Here is a 19,454-nt window from a genome sequence, read left to right as displayed (position 1 = left end):
CATAGGAGTACAGGCAGCGATCCCCCAGAAAGCTGAGGGGGTTGGGAGTCCAGCTTCCGTGCGTGTGGGGCATGGGATGGACGTAGGAGAATGAGAAGTGTGATCCCAGTTTGGAGAGAGGCTTGTGACGGGTTGGGGGATGCCCTGGAATAAAGGGAGTGGGAGATCTGACCCTTTTAGCTGCACAGGCGACAGGCTCACCTCAGTCTCCTTATCCCTTCCAGGGGGTGGAGTCTGAGGGAGGGACAAACAGATCGGGGGTATAGGGGTGGGATGCAGTGAGTTGGGTGGGGAAGGGTGGAGGGCAACGTTATCTCCGAACGTTAGGGATGTGGGAGGGAGGAGAGGAGCAGTGAGGTTCCAGCCTTCGGGGGTCGACATCGAGCCAGCCTCCCCAGCTGAGGGAGCCCCGCCCCCGCTCCTCCATCGCGGCCCCGCCCAGGCCCGCAGCGCGGCGCTGCAGCGCGAGGGGCGGAGAGGCAGCGCGCCCGAGAGGACCAGACGCCCAGGTCTCCCGCATCCCGCTGCCGCAGGAGAGAGACAGCGCGCCCCGGCCCTGCTCCCCAGGCTTCGCCCGGGCGCCCTCAACTCTGCCCCCAGAGACTGAGCACCTGTCCTCCGCCTCAGTCTTAGCTGAGAGCCCTCTCCTCTGGAGCACACACCACCCCTGCAGCCCGAGAAGTGTTCCAGCTCTACGCCGGCGACCACCATGGCGGAGACCAACAACGAATGTAGCATCAAGGTGCTCTGCCGATTCCGGCCCCTAAACCAGGCTGAGATTCTGCGGGGAGACAAGTTCATCCCCATTTTCCAAGGGGACGACAGCGTCGTTATTGGGGTGAGTGTCGCCTAGGAGAGAATTCGGGGAGGGGGCGGGTGGCTAAATCTCCCCGCCTCCCGCAGAACCTTAGTCTCTGCTGGTCCCTCTGCGCCCCCTCCCCGCCGCTCATCCTTCATCCTCTTCCCCGCAGCCCTTCCTCTCCCCTGCATCTGGATGGCTGGGTGTGGCCTGACCAGGCCAGCGGCTGAGTCTCTGCAGAGTGGCAGGGGGCTGCTTCCCTACCTTCGGGAGACTCAACTCCCCTTTGCTGCTGTCTGCAGCGTCTCCACCCGTTAGAACCAGTTCCATGTTTTTCTGATGTTTTCCCCTTCTCCACCCTCCCCCCGCCCCACCAAGAGAAAGCGCATCTTCCCTTTGTTATTGGCTCAGATCTCTACCCCCACCTCCCAAGAAGGTAAGGGGGAAGACCTTTGGGTAGACTAGATGGGAGGTGAGCGGTCTAGGGTCTCTGCAGAGTGTGGATGGAAGTGGGCTCTAAGACCAAACCTTCCATCATTCCCTAAAGTAGTTATAGCCTGGATTTTTGTGTGTGTGTTGGGGGGAACAGGTCTGATGCAGGGTTTACCGGGAAAGAAATCATTGATGCCACACCCAGTCTTGGGGGGAGCCTCTGGAATCCTAAGGTCAGGTCTGCCTTTCGTACCCAGTTACAGTAGGAAGAGGGTTTCAGATTCCCCAGCTGACACCCTGAAAGAAAAATGCCCAAACCCTGAGATCCTAGTAAGTACTTGCTTATTCATCTTTTCTCTTGAGGATCCAAGAGAAAGTAGCCGTCCAGCTCTACCTCATCATGACAGCCCTACCCAAGGAGGATATCTTAAGGGAACTAATATTTACAGTGGGCCTGTTACTCTATGTATATTATTTAACCCCCGACACAGCATTCGAAAGTAGTATCAATATTTCCATTTTACAGATGCAGAAATTGAGGCCCAAAGAACTTGAATAACACTCTCAAGGTCATGCTATTAATCCATGGATCTGAACCTAAATCTGTGACTGCAAACCTCCTATCTCTTCCTATCACATTGCCTACCCAGGTTTCTGTTCTGCACCTTTATCTGTAATGGCCCAAAGGGAAATTCTAGGCCTTGCTCACACCCCTGAGGTTGGTAGGGACCTCAGGCTGTGTGTGGGGAGAGAAGATCTGGGGTTGAGTCCTGTAGGGCTTGAGGGGTGGTGGGCCAGGAAACGAAAACTAGCTTGAGAAGGGAGGGGCATGTACGAGGGCAGTCAAGGTCAGAGGCGCTTCTTATGTATCTTTATCCACAGTGCTTGGCACAGAGCACCTGGAAACATGCTTGTTAAAGGAATGAAGGAAAGAAGGGGAGGAAGTCTGGGCCTTCTGAGTCAGTGAAAATGGGACTTTGAATAAACATGCCTGGGGGAGACCTGCTTACTGGTCTCCAAGGGCCCCAGTCTGTCACCACCTTGCACCCTTACCCACACTGTTAACTCAAATGGATGCTTTTGTCTCTCTCTCTGTGTGTGTGTGTGTGTGTGTGTGTGTGTGTGTGTGTGTATGTATTTGTCACATGGAGAGGGCCTCTGTTTCTTTTTGCTTCAGGGACCTCTCTGGCCCTGCAGACTGTTCAGTCTGGCTGGGCTAAAAACAAAACAAAACAAAACAACCACAAAACAACTCCTGGATCAACTCGGGAGGACCCCTCTCAGAGTGTCCTGGAGAGCCAGCGTTAGTTGTGAGAGTTGGAGCTTAAGATCCCCTGGAGACATAAAGGCTGACAAACAGGAGGGGGGTGATGATGAGGGGCAGAACTTTTAGGCCCTATTTCCTTGCTCTGGAAGGTTTTTCCAGTAAGTCTGAACCAACTCCTTTAGGCTCTCTGGGCCATCCTGGTGTAGTGGGATGGGGCAGGGGGTGATGTTGGGAAGAGGGGTGTGGTGTCGATCTGTTGTTAGCCCAGCTAAACAGGAGAGACACACAGTGGGAGGTGGGCAAGGAGGAGAGGTGAAAAGAAGCCCAAGGCCCCCTGCCAATTCAGATTCCGTCTCAGCTCCACTGCTGGATCTTCCTTGTCTGTTTTGCCTGGTATCTGTAGGGCTGTATCTTTGTCTCGTTTGCTCGTATCTTCCCTCACCCTAGCCCTCCCTGTCAGTCTCTCACTTGAAGATAAATGCTTACGGGGGGCCATTTTGTCTCAGGCAACATCTTTGGAGTTTGCTTTTTCAGACTTAATATTCATTCATCATTTAGGGAATGAAGGCTACAGGGGGCATGATTTTTAGGAGACCCTTGAGGGTCCCAATAAGGGAGGGAAACTCCGACTCCTTTTTCTCTTTTCTTCTCTAGCTCTCTTTGGAGCCCACCGGGTTGGGAGCTGGCTTAGGAATTAATGGAGGAGGCTGCTTCAGGATGTCTGGGAAGGTTCGGGAAGAGTGAAGGTGGGAGAGATAATCTTTCCCAGTGCAGCCCCTACTCCTTCCTGTGACTGCTCTCCCCTTTGCCTCTGCAGCACTGCGGCTAGGGCTGAGCTTCAGAGTCCCTTCTGTTCATGGGCTTTGTTCTGCTTGTTAGAGGGTAGGAGAATAAGCTGGAGAGACAGCTCTGTGTGCCTTTTTTCTCCCCTACTCCTCTGACTTCTTCCAGGAACCTGGGGGATGGGGCTTAGCCAAAGTAAATGGCCTGAGTCATAGTAGAAGGGTGTCTGGGTCACTGTCTATATGTGGTGCCCATCTTGTTTTGCTTTTGCACACTCAGAATCCAGTGTGACTTTTTCGCCAGACCCATTTAAGTGTCTCTCTGTCTTCCTCTGCCTTGGTCTTTCTCAGCAGTGTCCCAATGCCTGCTGTCTGGGTGGATGCATCTGTACCAGATGTGAGAGGGATGACAGTGAAGAAACACATATGTACACACACACTCTTTCTCTTTCCCCTTCATTCAAGTGTACACAGCTACCTCCCTCAGGTCTCCCGATGGTTAAGTGGGTTCTTAATGCAAGAAGCTAGGACCATTGTGTACCTCACTTGACAAAGCTAGGTTGGGACCTGCAGGGTTATTGGAGCAGAATCATTATTGTTTGGGGTGGCCTGGGATTTGATATCTGAAGTGGGGAGCAGGGCTCTTCCTTGCTTTGGAGGAGTCTCATAAAGAAAAATGGAGACGAGAAGTAACGTTCACAGTGGCCAATGTCTTTCCAGCATTACCATAGCAACAGTCCCCACGGGTGTCACTATGGAAATCAGGCCTGACACTTGAAGTTCAGCTTATACCAAGTGCTGTACTGAGGGTTGAACAGGTTGGTCATCTTTGGACCCCGATCTTAAACCCCCAGCCCCAATTAGCTTTAGTCAGCACACATGATAGAAAAGTACAGAAAGGTACTGGGATACACAAATGGAAGAGGAGACATCAAGGAGGCTCCGAGTGTGATTAAAGGAGAACAAAGAACCCTGGACTGTGGGACTGTGAAGAGAGGCCCTTCAGAGAAGGCTATAAGGAGCACTTTGACTGCTGGGGGTGGGAGAGAGATTGGATCTCGGGGACATTCCTAAGAGGAGGAGAGACTCTATGACTATTTCTCATTAACAACTCACAGAGTCTTCGATTACCTAGAGGTAGAGAGGGTTGATGGGAGAATTACATACTTCTGAAAATGAGATTGAGGTTGGAAAAAGGAAGTGATGAAAGGCTTTAGTTCTGTCTGGAAATACTTGGAAAAATGCCCAAATGTGAGGAGGGGAGATATGGAGGAGGGGAAGGAAAAGCCTTGATAAGGCTCTGACACAGTGTTGGCATTTCAGTTATTTGGATCGATTTGTCTGGAATCAGATTGCTTGAATTTGAAACTGTGCTCTACCATTTCTCAGCCATGCGACTGTGGGGAAGCTACCTAACCTCTTTGAGCCTTTTTCATCATCTATAAAGTGGGAATAATAACAGTATCTATGTCCTAGGATTACTGTGAACATTAAATGAGATAATGCATATAAACTGCTTTGTAACATGGCAGACAAACAGTAAACCCTCAATAAGAGTTAGATATTATCACTATTTTATATGCTATCTCCCCACAAGCTAGCTTTGACAAAATTGGGAAGTGGGTAATACTTTTCCTTTTTACTAATTGTTTCATCCAAACCTCCAGATCCCAAGTATCTTCTTGCTCCCTTCTTTGTCAATATCTATGTTTATTCAACAAGTATTTATGAAGTGCATCTGTCATAGTCCTCTATGTGGTGCTATAAAGGAATATCCCATGCTGGGTAATTTATAAAGAAAAGAGATATATTTGGCTAACAGTTCTGCAGGCTGTGCAAGAAGCATGGCACCAGCATCTGCTCTGGTGAGGGCCTCGGGAAGCTTCCAATCATGGTGGGAGGCAAAGAGGGAGCAGGAGTCACATGGTAAGAGAGGGAACAAGAGGGAAAGCAAGAGGTGCCAAGCTCTTTTTAACAGCCAGCTCTCACATGGACTCATAGAGTGAGAACTCACTCATTACCATGGGGAAGGCACCAAGCCACTCATCAGGGATTTACCTCCTTGAGTCAAGCACTTCCCACCATGCCCCGTCTCCAGCATTGGGGATCAAATGTCAACATGAGATTTGGAGGGGACAAACATCTAAACTACATCAGCATCCTATAGGCCAGGGACTGTGTTTGGTGTTGGGGATTTAAAGGGAATCCCTGCCTTCAGGAAAATCTGGATCAAGGTTGTGATCCACAGTCCATGGAGTGGCCCGGGCAGAGGCAGGGGAGAGGAACATCAGATATGGCTTTTGCTAACTATCTATATACTCCCCCAGATTCTGATAAGAAACCTCCCACAACATACTACAGTCTGGTTCAGAGTAATTGTGTGTTATAAGATCTGTAAATATTGGTGGTGCTTCCCATGTCTACAGGCAGGAAAAGTGGAAGACCACTGGTCTAGTTATTTTCATGAAAAGATCAGTTTACTCTGGGCACACTGCCCATGGGTTAGCCCTGTACAAAACTTAGCCGGATGTGGTGGCAGGCACCTATAAACCCAACGACTCAGGAGGCTGATACAGGAGAATTGCTTGGACCTGGGAGGCAGAGGTTGCAGTGAGCCGAGATTTTGCTACTGCACTCCAGCCTGGGCAATGGAGCAAGACTCCATCTCAAAAATAAATAAATAAATAAATATTAAAAAAAGAAATTGGCTGGACACGGTGGCTCATGCCTATAATCCCAGCACTTTGGGAGACTGAAGCGGGCAGATAACGAGGTCAGGAGTTCGAAACCAGCATGGCCAACATGGTGAAACCCTGTCTATACTGAAAATACAAAAATTAGCCGGGTGTGGTGGTGGGCACCTGTAATCCCAGCTACTTGGAAGGCTGAGGCAGGAGAATCACTTGAACCTGGGAGGCCAAGGTTGCAGTGAGCCAAGATCGCGCCACTGCACTCCAGCCTGGGCGAAAGAGCAAAACTCCGTCTCAAAAAAAAAAAAAAGAAAAAAAATTTACATTTTAAAAGGAATAAAAAAATCTTAAAGAAATAAATAGCTAGGCTTGGAATTTTAGAGCCCAGCCAAGAATAGAGAAGTAGGTAGCAGGCCTTCCCAGAACTCCTGAAATCGTATCTCTTGTCACGTGGCTTTCCCTGTTCAGGAGATTACTAAATGCACCAATTTTTAGCTCTTGGGTATCTTTTAGACTCACAAATCTGAGAACCTCTCCCTTCTTCCCTCACTGCTCTTTTCTTTCTTCCCAGCCTAGACTGATGTAAAGGGGTTCCTGATGAAAAGGGACTATAATTGGCTTCAGCATTTGGAGAGCGCTCTCCATTTTAATGCATCTGTGGAGCCTTCTAGAATCCTGTAACTGGGAATATTTTGAGGGAGTGTGTGTAGGGGCTGGGGTGGGGTGATTGGTGTGTTCATGCCCATGTTTGTGGGGGGAGGGGAGGGGCAAGATTGGCTTGAGAGTTACATTTAATCCCCTTTGGCTGGATGCCTGGCTTCATGAAGCATGGATAGAGATTGTTAGTGGAAAAAGAGAGGAGAAAGCCAGTCTCATCTTTTCACATTTTTCTGCCTGTTTTATATTCTGGCTGCACTGGCAGCTGATTAAATTATGCCCACCCAGATTAAGGGTGGGTCTGCCTTTCCCAGTCCACTGACTCATATGTTAATCTCTTTTGGCAACACCCTCACAGACACACCCAGGATCAATACTTTGCATCATTCAGTCCAATCAAGTTGACACTCAGTATTAAACATCACAAGTCCACCCCTTGTCAACTTGAACCCATACACATCTCCTGAGATCATACAAATTTTCAAATAAGGACAATAATAAGGTCATAATACACCTAATATAATACAGCTATCCTTCGTACAACCGGAAATGCACCAATTCCCAACTCAAATGCTATTACATAAAGTTAATAATACTTAAATGCTAATATGAAGTCAATAAGTCTATGTCATATAATAAAGGAAAAAGGAAATTAAAAAACAAAGGAGATGAGAGGTATTGGCCTGAGATAGACATATTTTGCTTGTTTCTATTTCTTGGCCACTGGGTGGGAGAAACATTGAGGTAGATTATAATTCAAGAATTAATCACAATTCAAAATTAAGGTAGATTTTTCTTTAATAATATTAAAAATAATGTAATTACAGCACTAATACATTTTAATTGTTAACAAAGTTAAAGACAAAGAAAAGGACACAGAAGAAGCTAAAAATCACCCAATATCTTACCACCCCAAAAAAGCACTGTTATTAATAATAATTTGATGTATTTTGCCAGTGTTTTTTCCTGCATATATACATGTGTTAATTTTAATAAGATTATATCATAAACTATATATAGTTTTGTAACCTTTTTTCTCTAACAAAATATTACTGTTTTGCCATTGTTAAATATTTTTACATAACTTTATTATTTTACAATTTTTTTTTTTGAGATGGCGTCTCATGCTGTCACTCAGGCTGGAGTGTGCAGTGGTGTGATCTTGGCTCAATGCAACCTCCGCCTCCTGGGTTCAAGCAAACCTCTCACCTCAGCCTCCTGAGTAGCTAGGATTATAGGCATGTGCCACCATGCCTGGCTATATTTTACAATTTTTAATTTAACTTTCGAATGTCTTACCTGCACATGTGACAAAATGCAAAGGATATGAAAAGGTTTATATTGTTTCCTTCTCTTTCTTACCCCTCTTTTCCAGCCACACAGTTCCCCTTTCAGAAGGCAACTTCTTGTGAATCTATCCAAAAACCTACTATACATTTATAAGCAAATACATATATACATGCATACCTTTTTTTACACAAATGGTAGCATATTATACATCCATTCTGCACCTTTAAAAACAAAAACAGCCTGGGCGTGGTGGCTCATGCTTGTAATCCAAGCACTTTGAGGCCGAGGCAGGAAGATCACTTGAGATCGGGAGTCCGAGACCAGCCTGGCCAACATAGTGAAACCCCGTCTCAACTAAAAATACAAAAATTCCAGCTGGGCACGGTGGCTCACACCTGTAATCCCAGCACTTTGGGAGGCCAAGGCGGGCGGATCACGAGGTCAGGAGATGGAGACCATCCTGGCCAACATGGTGAAACCTTATCTCTACTAAAAATACAAAAGTTAGGCCAGGTGTGATGGCTCACCCCTGTAATCTCAGCACTTTTGGAGGCCAAGGCGGGCGGATCACCTGAGGTCAGGAGTTCAAGACCAGCCTGGCCAACATGGCGAAACCCCATCTCTACTAAAAATGCAGAAATTAGCTGGGTGTGGTGGCAGGTGCCTGTAATCCCAGCTACTCTGGAGGCTGAGGCAGAAGAATTGCTTGAGCCCAGGAGGCAGAGATTGCAGTGAGCTGAGATGGCGCCACTGCACTCCAGCTTGGGCGACAGAGCAAGACTCTATCTCAAAAAACAAAAAACAAAACGAACAAACAACCCTAAGACAAAACACTGAGTCTTGGAGATCCTTCCTTATCAGCACATAAAGATTTATCTCATTCTTTTTTTTTTTTTTTTTTTTTTTTTTTCAAGACAGGGCCTCACTCTGTTGCTCAGGCTAGAGTGCAGTGGTGCAGTCATGGCTCACTGCAGCCTCCACCTTCGAGGCTTAGGCCATCATCCTGCTTCAGCCTTCTTAGTAGCTGGGACCACAAGGCCCATGCCACCATGCCTGGCTTTTTTTTTTTTTTTTAATTTTTGTAGAGACAGGGTCTCCCTATGTTGCCTAGGCTGGTCTCCAACTCCTGGTCTCAAGGATCTTCCAGCCTCGACCTCCCAGAGGGCTGGGATTACACCACACGTGAGCTATCTCATTCAACTGTATAATTTGTTGTAGGGGTAGGCCATTATTTAACCAGGCCTCTGTTGGTGGACGTTAAAGGTTGTTCTAATCATCTGCTATTACAAACAGTTGAATGACCTTGTATAAATATTTTTTGCATATGTGCAGTATGTCTACAGGATAATTTTTCCGAAGTGGAGGTCATAAAGCATATGCATTTAAAAATGTGAGGCTATTTCCAAATTGCCTTTCATAGAGTTGGCTCCAATTTCTATGTACCCTCAGCAGTATGAGTGAATATCTATTTACTCACATTGTCACCAGTGTAATGCGTTGTCTATTTTATTTTGGCCACTTTCGTAGGTAAAAATGGTGTTTCATAGTTTTAGTATGCATTTTGCTTACTAACAGTGAGGTCGAGCATTAATTAATATTAATTAATATGTTTTAATTAATGTTTAAGAGCCACTATGACATCATTTTATGATGTTATAATTTATAATAGTGATATAATTTACATACAGTGTACAGATCTTAGGCAAACAGCTTGATGAATTTTATAACATATGTAGACACCCATGTAACCACTACACAGATCAAGATCTAGAATATTTCTGTCACTCCTGAAAGCTCCTTCATATCCTCTTCCTGTCAATACCACGTGTATGTTGTTATCACAATAGCAGGTAGCTACTATTTTGACTTCTAGCGCTACAGATAAGTTCTGTCCATTCTTCAACTTCATATAAAGGGAGTAATACAGTATGTGCTCTTTTGTGTTTAGATTCTTTCGACATGTTTTTGAGATATATTGACATTCTATTTATTAATATTCTATTATTATATATTTATTTTATTTTATTTTTGAGACAAAGTCTCAGTTGCTCAGGCTGGAGTGCGGTGGCGCAATCTCGGCTCACTGCAACCTCTGCCTCCTGGGTTCAAGCGATTCTTGTGCCTCAGCCTCCCAAGTAGGTAAGATTACAGGCATGCAGCACTATGCGCGGCTAATTTTTGTATTTTTAGTAGAGACAGGATTTCACCATGTTGGCTAGGCTAGTCTCGAACTCCTGGCCTCAAGTAATCTGCCTGTCTTGGCCTCCCAAAGTGCTGGGATTACAGGCGTGAGCCACCATGCCCAGCTAGTTATGGCATTATTTTAAAAAACAGTGGCCGGGCGCGGTGGCTCAAGCCTGTAATCCCAGCACTTTGGGAGGCCGAGACGGGCGGATCACGAGGTCAGGAGATCGAGACCATCCTGGCTAACACGGTGAAACCCCGTCTCTACTAAAAAATACAAAAAACTAGCCGGGCGTGGTGGCGGGCCCTGTAGTCCCAGCTACTCGGGAGGCTGAGGCAGGAGAATGGCGTGAACCCGGGAGGCGGAGCTTGTAGTGAGCTGAGATCCGGCCACTGCACTCCAGCCTGGCGAAAGAGCGAGACTCCGTCTCAAAAAAAAAAAAAAAAAAAAAACAGTGAGGAATAAAATATATGTATATGCTGTAATTTAATCCACTCCTTAGGTTAACCAGTCTCCTAAATATTACTCCTTTAAGTAATTTCTCATTATTATAAACAATGTGATGATAAACACCCTTGTAGCGAAATCTTGATTTCCATGATATCAATTCTTAGAAGTAGAGTTTCTGGATCAATGGATATGTAAAATTTAAGTCTTTTGAATATACATTTTTGAATTGTTGTATGGATGTACTCACCAACCAGAAAATAATGAAAGTTCTCATTTTTTTGAACCCACATCTACACTAGGTATTACAATGCAAATTTTGTTTTCCAGTTTGAGAGGTGAAAAGAGATTTTACCATTACAGTTTGTTTTCTTGGAAAATGTTGAACATCTTCCTGGTTACTGAACATTTATATTTCTTCTTCTGTTGCTTGTTTCTAGTTCTTGTTCACCTTTTTCTGTTTAGTTTTTGTCTTTTTGTTACTAATTTATGAGAGTTTTTAAGGCGGGGCATTGTGGCTCACGCTTGCAATCCTAGCGCTTTGGGAGGCTGAGGTGGGTGGATTGCTTGAGCACAGGAGTTTGAGACCAGCCTGGGCAACATGGTGAGACCCTGCCTCTACAAAAAATAAACAAAATTAGGCAGGAATAGTGGCATGTGCCTGTGGTCCCAGCTACTTGGTAGGATTGCTTGGGCCAGGGAGATTGAGGCTGCAGTGAGCTGTGATTTTGCCACTGTACTCCAGCCTGCATGACAGATGAGAACCTGACTCAAGAAAAAGAAAAAAAAAGAAAAAAATAGAGATTTTTTTTGTTTATTTATTTGTTTGTTTGTTTGATGCAGGGTGTCTCTCTGTCGCCCAGGCTGGGGTGCAGTGGCCCGGTCTTGGCTCACTGCAACCTCTGCCTTTTGAGCTCAGGTAATTCTCCCACCTCAGCCTCCCGAGTAGCTGGAATTACAGGCGTGCACCACCACACCCAGATAATTTTTGTATTTTTTTTAGAGATGGGGTTTCACCATGTTGCCCAGGCTGGTCTTAAACTCCTGACCTCAAGTGATCTGCCTGCCTCATCCTCCCAAAATGCTGGGATTATGGGCATGAGTCACCATGCCCAGCCCAGCAAGTGTTTTATAAAAGGAAATTTTAGCACTGGAATCCTGGTACAGACTGTGAACAGTATGGACATTTAAATATTTAATAGAATTGTCCTCCAGAAAGGTTCTATCTGTTGGTACTTTACAGAGGGCACTTTTCTAACTTCTTTTCCTTAGTGGGTTCTGTTTCTTGGGTTTCAGAGGCTTTCACCACAGAGAGACTAGAGGAATATTTTAGGTAGGATTTTTTTCTATAAGCCAGATTTAATTTAATTTTTTAAATATAAAAAACATGTATTAGTTTTCTTTTATACAAAGAAATATAAAGAATAAAAGAATACACAATTATCTCTTCTTTGCCATTAAACTTTTTTAAAATATAATGCTTATACATAGTTTAAAAATGTAAACCATGCAGGATGCAAAATGAAAAATAAAAGCCTTTCTCTCAGTTTCTCTTCTCAAAGTAACCACTGTTAACACTTTTGTATAATTCCTTCTAGAAAAAAAAATCTGTATATATTCATACAATGTTATTGCTGTACCTAGAGCCACATCTCCAGCTCTAGCCAAGGTTTATAACTTGCCTTAATTAGTTAAAACATATGTCCCAAACTCTGCAAACTCTGGCGTCTGTAGATCTTGAGGTTTACATTTCGGTTGGATAAAGATGGACTCTGTAATAAAACAATTTGACAAGTCAGTCACCTATGATAGAGAACAAGCATTGTCTCATTTACTTTTCCCAGAGATTTACCGCTAATGTGATTAGCCATCAAATATATTCGTTGGTTAGCTCCCTAAGTTGTATTTTGTGTCTTTATCATTCTTATTAGCACATGTGATTTACAACATATTCCTGAATTCAACAAGGATTTGTAGATTTGAATGATTTGCTTTACAGTTCTTTTTTTTTTTTTTTTTTTTTTTTTGAGATGAAGTCTTGCTGTTGTCCCCCAGGTTGGAGTGCAATGATGCGATCTTGGCTCACTGCAACCTCCGCCTCCCGGGTTCAAGAGACTCTCCTGCCTCAGCCTCCTGAGTAGCTGGGATTACAGGTGCCTACCACCACACCCGGCTAATTTTTGTATTTTTAGTAGAGACGGGATTTCAACATGTTGGCCAGGCTGGTCTCAAACTCCTGACCTCAGGTGATCCGCCCGCCTCGGCCTCCCAAAGTGCTGGGATTACAGGCGTGAGCCACCACACCCGGCCCAAATTAAAACTTGTTCTGTTCTTAAAGGGAGACCCACATATCTGATAGCATATATTCCTTTCACAAAGAGAGAGAGCTTGTGTTAATGTTTCCACAGAGGCTTTCAGTGTAGACTGAATTTCATTTACATGGTAGGGAACATGCTATACATATATGTCACTAACTTTGCATCTTTCACTTAGTACATCTGAAGATCTTTCCATATCAGGGTATGTGGATCTGTTGAGGAAGATATTTCTAGCTTGAGATACTTTTTAGTGTTAATGAATTGTTCTTCACTTTTCATCACCTGTGGTCCTATTATCTTTTTTCATCTGACTTCCCAGGGAGGAGTTTGGGGTAGTGGAGTGCTCAATCATCACACCACAACTAAGATCCCCTAACACAATCTCACTGTGCAATACTCCTCTACCACAGACACAACTCCTGGCATCAGTACCTTTAGTTTCTCTTATTCTCCCACATTTCTTTTCTTTGTTTTTGTGTTTGTTTTTTGAGATGGAGTCTCGCTCTGTCGCCAGGCTGGAGTGCAATGGCGCAATCTTGGCTCACTGCAAGCTCTGCCTCCCGGTTTCATGCCATTCTCCTGTCTCTGCCTCCTGAGTAGCTGGGACTACAGGCACCTGCCACCACGCCCGGCTAATTTTTGTATTTTTAGTAGAGACAGGGTTTCACCATATTGGCCAGGCTGGTCTTGAACTCCTGACCTCGTGATCTGCCCGCCTAAGCCTCTTAAAATGCTGAAATTACAGGCGTGAGCCACCACACCTGGCCATTCTCCCACATTTCTGTTCATTAGGGGCATTGAAGAAAAGGGTGCCTTTCTCAGCTACTGGAAGGAGGTTGTGGTATTTCTTTTCCCTCACATCCTGCCTGCTGATGTCTGATACCTTTTATTTTCATTCCAGGGGAAGCCATATGTTTTTGACCGTGTATTCCCCCCAAACACGACTCAGGAGCAAGTTTATCATGCATGTGCCATGCAGATTGTCAAAGGTAATAGATTTCTTTTTAGAACGTCTCTTCTCAGCACCCCATTTCCTACCCGACTTATCTCCACCAGTACTCTTTCTCTACTGTCTCTTCCAGATGTCCTTGCTGGCTACAATGGCACCATTTTTGCTTATGGACAGACATCCTCAGGGAAAACACATACCATGGAGGTGAGGGTTTTGGCTCTGGTGGTTGAGGGGCTAGGAGTGTTAATGGAAGATCAGGGGATCTCAGTGGGGGAAGATCTAGGAATCAAGGATTGCCTGGTCCAGAGGCAGATAGATGGGTACAGAGGATGAACTGAAGGGCAATATTAGGGGAAGTGTATTGGAATCCCTTCAGCTCACTGCAGTGGATCATCCTTTCCACTACTCCAGTCTTCTTTTGATCTGGAAAAGCAATGGAAGTCCAAAGGGCTACTCAATTATCTCCTTGCTCCTCTAAAAGGCAGACATGGTGGTGACCATCTCCTAACTTAGGATGTTCTTCTTATTGACTCTTGCCTTGGTGTTCACCTGCATACATCTGAGTTGTCTCAATATCCCTGAGCCCCAGCTTCACTCTCAAATGCCTTCACTCGTCAGGGAAAGCTGCACGACCCCCAGCTGATGGGAATCATTCCTCGAATTGCCCGAGACATCTTCAACCACATCTACTCCATGGATGAGAACCTTGAGTTCCACATCAAGGTGACCAGGGCATGATAGCTGGGCATTCAGATGGGGACTGGGAGGGGAAGATCTAAAATAAACCCACTGAAGAGCCTGGCCTCCCCAACTTGACTCCCTTTCCGGTTACCACAGTTCTTTGTCAAGATGTTCTCTTCTGTTCTTTTCCTCCCACCACCACTGTTTGAGCAGGTCATATTAGTGTGGGATTCCTGAACCAGTTTTAAGATAGGCCCTCTTTACTTCACATTCCTTTTTTCTTCTTAACCAGGTTTCTTACTTTGAAATTTACCTGGACAAAATTCGTGACCTTCTGGATGGTGAGTGTTTTGCCCCAGTGGATGAAGGTGTGTGAGGAGGGTGGAGAAAAGAGAGCTCATATTGCACATGGAATTAGGTACCAATTGACAAGAGATGCAGAGGGCACACAGCACCCAAGTCCTTTGGCTCCATTTGCCAGAATTACCAAAAACTGAGAAGGTCAGGAGATGGACTTAGGAGCCCAGGACTACATATGAACAGTTTGAGAGGATCTGGGGCTGGGATGCAGGAGCCCTAAGGAGAAGGAGGAGAAACTGAGCCTTCAGTTCGTGCAGGGAGTTTACGCTTCACAGGGAGAGTCTTCCTTTAGCAGAGAGAAGAAAACCACCATCTGAGCCGACTGCAAGGTGCAGGTGGGGGCGGTGGAAGTACTAGTCTTGCTCACCCTGCATTCTTTTGATTTAGTGACCAAGACAAATCTGTCTGTGCACGAGGACAAGAACCGTGTGCCATTTGTCAAGGTGAGAGTGGGGCCAGTGTATTGAGAGTGTGGGTTGGGGAGGAGCATAGGTCAGTGACTGTGAAGTTGGAGAGTGGATATCCCGGAGGAATGAAATGTGTCTATGGGCCAGGGAGAGTCTAGGGGATCAGAAAAGATACTGTTTTCGCTGGGCATGGTGACTCACGCCTGTAATCCCAGCACTTTGGGAGGCTGAGATGGGTGGATCAGTTGAGGCCAGGAGTTCGAGACCAGCCTGGCCAATATAGTGAAACCCCATTTCTACTAAAAATACAAAAAATTAGCTGGGCGTGGTGGCTCACGCCTGTAATCCCAGCTACTTGGGACACCGAGGCAGGAGAATCTCTTGAACCTGGGAGGCAGAGGTTGCAGTGAGCCGAGATTGCATCATTGCACTCCAGCCTGGGCGACAGAGTGAGAACCTGTCTTTAAAAAAAGAAGAAGAAAAGAAAAGATACTGTCTTGAAAGGTCATTGGTCAGCGTGCATGCAATTTAATTTGCAAATCAAAGTTTAGTGGAAGACATGCCTGGGGGCCGTGGCTCATGCCCGTAATCCCAACACTTTAGGAGGCTGAGGTGGGAGGATCACTTGAGGAGTTCAAGATCAGCCTGGCCAACATAGCAAGACCCTGTCTCTTATTTAATTTAATTTAATTTTTTTTTTGAGACAGAGTCTTGCTCTGTTGCCCAGGCTGGAGTACAGTGGCTTGATCTAGGGTCACTGCAACCTCCCCATCCCGGGTTCAAGTGATTCTCCTGCCTCAGGCTCCTGAGTAGCTGAAACTACAAGCACGTGCCACCACGTCTGGCTAATTTTAGTATTTTTAGTAGAGACAGGGTTTCACCATGTTGGCCAGGCTGGTCTCGAACTCCTGACCTTAGGTGATCTGCCCACCTCAGCCTCCCAGCGTGCTGGGATTATAGGCGTAAGCCACTGCAACACTGTTTTCTTCTTTTTCTTTCTTTTTTTTTTTTTTTGAGACAGAATTTCTCTCTCGTTGCCCAGGCTGGGGTACAATGGCGCCTGATCTTGGCTTGGCTCACTGCAACCTCAGCCTCCTGGGTTCAAGCGATTCTCCTGCCTCAGCCTTCTGAGTAGCTGGAATTACAGGCATGTGCCACCACGTCTGGCTAATTTTGTATTTTTAGTAGAGACAGGATTTTGCCATGTTGGCCAGTCTGATCACGAAATCCTGACCTCAGGTTATCCACCCGCCTTGGCTTCCCAAAGTGCTGGGATTATGGGCATGAGCCACCGTGCCCACCGCTGTTTCAAAAACGTAGTAAATACACAAGATAAAAATAAATACAAAGTTGGGCGCGGTGGCCCACGCCTGTAATCCCAGTACTTTGGGAGGCCGAGGCAGGCGGATCACGAGGTCAGGACTTTGAGACCAGCCTGACCAACATGGTAAAACCCCGTCTCTACTAAAAATACAAAAAGTAGCTGGGTGTGGTGGCAGGCGTCTGTAATCCCAGCTTCTCGGGAGACTGAGGCAGGAGAATCGCTTGAACCTGGGAGGTGGAGGTTGCAGTGAGCCGAGATCTCAACACTGCACTCCAGCCTGGGCAACAGAGCTCCATCTCAAAAGAAAAATAAATAAATAAATAAATAAATAAATAAATAAATGCAAACTTAAAAAACAAAGCGTATGGGTCACTGTCCATTTGTCCCCCACAGGGTTGTACTGAACGCTTTGTGTCCAGCCCGGAGGAGATTCTGGATGTGATTGATGAAGGGAAATCAAATCGTCATGTGGCTGTTACCAGTGAGTGAGGATACAAGGGGATCTCTCGAATCTGAGGATCCACCTGTGTTCTGTGTCCTTTGGGGTGGAGGGACTCAAAAGTGAGCAAGGAAACACTGTGCCCCACAGAGGAGGAGGACCCCTTGTCTGTAGGACCCTGCTGCCTGGGAGATGTGGCAGCAGGGCTAGTCCTGGTGGGTGCCTTCTCTCTGGGTGGGCGGGGCTGGGGTCAGTGGAAGCCTGGGGCTGAGGACCTCAGTTCTGCAGAGTGGTGCAGTTCCTGTTTCTCCCTTGCTCCTGCAGACATGAATGAACATAGCTCTCGGAGCCACAGCATCTTCCTCATCAACATCAAGCAGGAGAACATGGAAACGGAGCAGAAGCTCAGTGGGAAGCTGTATCTGGTGGACCTGGCAGGGAGTGAGAAGGTAGTGGGTCCTGTGGATATGGGGCGGGTGGAAGCCTTGGTTCTTTCCTTTTTTTTTTTTGAGACAGAGTCTCACTCTGTCGCCCAGGCTGCATTGCAGTGGCACCATCTCGGCTCACTGCAACCTCCGCCTTCTGGGTTCAAGTGATTCTCCTACCTCAGCCTCCCAAGTAGTTGGGATTACAGGTGCCCGCCACCATGCCTGGCTAATTTTTTGTATTTTTAGTAGAAATGGGATTTCACTATGTTGGCCAGGCTGGTCTTTGGCTCTTTTTTTTTTTTTTTTGAGACGGATTCTTGCTCTGTCACCCAGGCTAGAGGAGTGCAGTGGCACGCTCTCCACTCACTGCAACCCCTGCCTCCCAGGTTCAAGTGATTCTCCTGCCTCAGTCTCCCAAGTAGCTGGGATTACGGGCTCCCGCCATCAAGCCCGGCTAATATTTGTATTTTTAGTAGAGACAGGGTTTCACCATGTTGGCCAGGCTGGTCTCAAACTCCTGACCTCATGATCTGCCTGCCTCGGCTTCCCAAAGTACTGGGACTACAGGCATGAGCCACTGTGTCCGGCCAGCCGTTTTTTTTAACTAAAAAATGATTTGTATTGGGATATAATTCACATACCATAAAGTTCACTATTTTAAAGTGCAATTCAGTTGTTTGTAGTATGTTCCCAAGGTTGTACAACCATTACGCTATCCAATTCTAGAACACTGTCATCATCCATTCACAGTCACTCTCCATTGTCTCTCTCTTTTTTTTTTTTTGAGATGGAGTCTCGCTCTATTGCCCAGGCTGGAGTGCAGTGGCCGGATCTCGGCTCAGTGCAAGCTCCGCCTCCCGGGTTTATACCATTCTCCATTGTCTCTTAACCCCATCCCCTGTCAACTTCTAATCTACTTTCTGTCTCTATGGATTTGCCTATCCTGAACATTTCATATAAGTGGAATCATATGGCTGGGCGCAGTGGCTCATACCTGTAATCCCAACACTTTGGGAGGCTGAGGCCGGTGGATCACCTGAGGTCGGGAGTTCAAGACCAGCCTGGCCAACATGGAGAAACCCCATCTCTACAAAAAATGCAAAATTAGCCAGGCATGGTGGCACATGCCTGTAATCTCAGCTACTCAGGAGGCTGAGGCAGGATAACCTATTGAACCTGGGAGGCGGAGGTTGTGGTAAGCCGAGATTGCACTATTGCACTCCAGCCTGGGAACAAGAGTGAGACTCTGTCTCAAAGGAAAAAAAACGAAAAAGCAAAACGGAATCATATAATATGTGGCAGGGGTTAGGGGCAATGTGATGTTTGACAAGAGAGTTTAGGGGAACAGAAGAAGGGCCTTCCCCAATCCCAGCCAAGGATCTCTTTTACTACATCTTCTTCCCCGTTCCTTCCTTTCTCCGTGGACTGAGCCCTGGAATGAGGTGGTGACAGCCCTCTCCATGTGCAGCTGCTCATACACACTCATCTCTTACTGCCCTGGCAGGTCAGCAAGACTGGAGCAGAGGGAGCCGTGCTGGATGAGGCAAAGAATATCAACAAGTCACTGTCAGCTCTGGGCAATGTGATCTCCGCACTGGCTGAGGGCACTGTGAGTGATCCTTAGGTCCCCTCACCCCTCAAGCCCCACCCCGTTTCCTCCCCCACCTCCTAATACCGCCATATAATCATGCCCCAATTCATGGGTTGCTTGATCCCCGGGTGACACCACTATCCTTTCTGATTCCCTGTTGAATTTTATTTGTTTATTTCTGATTCATGGTCTCCTTCCTCCCCCAGAAAAGCTATGTTCCATATCGTGACAGCAAAATGACAAGGATTCTCCAGGACTCTCTCGGGGGAAACTGCCGGACGACTATGTTCATCTGTTGCTCACCGTCCAGTTACAATGATGCAGAGACTAAGTCCACCCTGATGTTTGGGCAGCGGTCAGTGGCAGGGTCCCCAGAGGGATCCCTGGTAGCCAGCTTCCCATCCC

At 46.3% G+C, this 19,454-nt stretch overlaps 1 protein-coding gene across 1 annotated transcript in view; it reads left to right on the top strand.

The window, feature by feature from the left end:
- Positions 1-354: 354 nt before the first annotated feature.
- The window catches only part of KIF5A (kinesin family member 5A), a 36,515-nt gene continuing 17,415 nt past the window's right edge, over positions 355-19,454 (top strand). Inside the window, exons 1-10 of the mRNA XM_010388952.2 lie at positions 355-838; positions 13,769-13,856; positions 13,950-14,023; positions 14,438-14,542; positions 14,793-14,841; positions 15,248-15,303; positions 16,985-17,072; positions 17,355-17,479; positions 18,963-19,067; positions 19,256-19,404. Of these exons, the coding sequence (XP_010387254.1) occupies positions 710-838; positions 13,769-13,856; positions 13,950-14,023; positions 14,438-14,542; positions 14,793-14,841; positions 15,248-15,303; positions 16,985-17,072; positions 17,355-17,479; positions 18,963-19,067; positions 19,256-19,404 (968 nt within the window). The 5' untranslated portion in view covers positions 355-709. The remainder of the gene's footprint in view (positions 839-13,768; positions 13,857-13,949; positions 14,024-14,437; positions 14,543-14,792; positions 14,842-15,247; positions 15,304-16,984; positions 17,073-17,354; positions 17,480-18,962; positions 19,068-19,255; positions 19,405-19,454) is intronic.

Source organism: Rhinopithecus roxellana, chromosome 10, assembly GCF_007565055.1.
Source record: "Rhinopithecus roxellana isolate Shanxi Qingling chromosome 10, ASM756505v1, whole genome shotgun sequence".
Classification (NCBI taxonomy): Eukaryota; Metazoa; Chordata; class Mammalia; order Primates; family Cercopithecidae; genus Rhinopithecus; species Rhinopithecus roxellana.
Note: the sequence above shows the minus strand (reverse complement) of the source record. Positions and strands in the feature narration are given on the sequence as shown.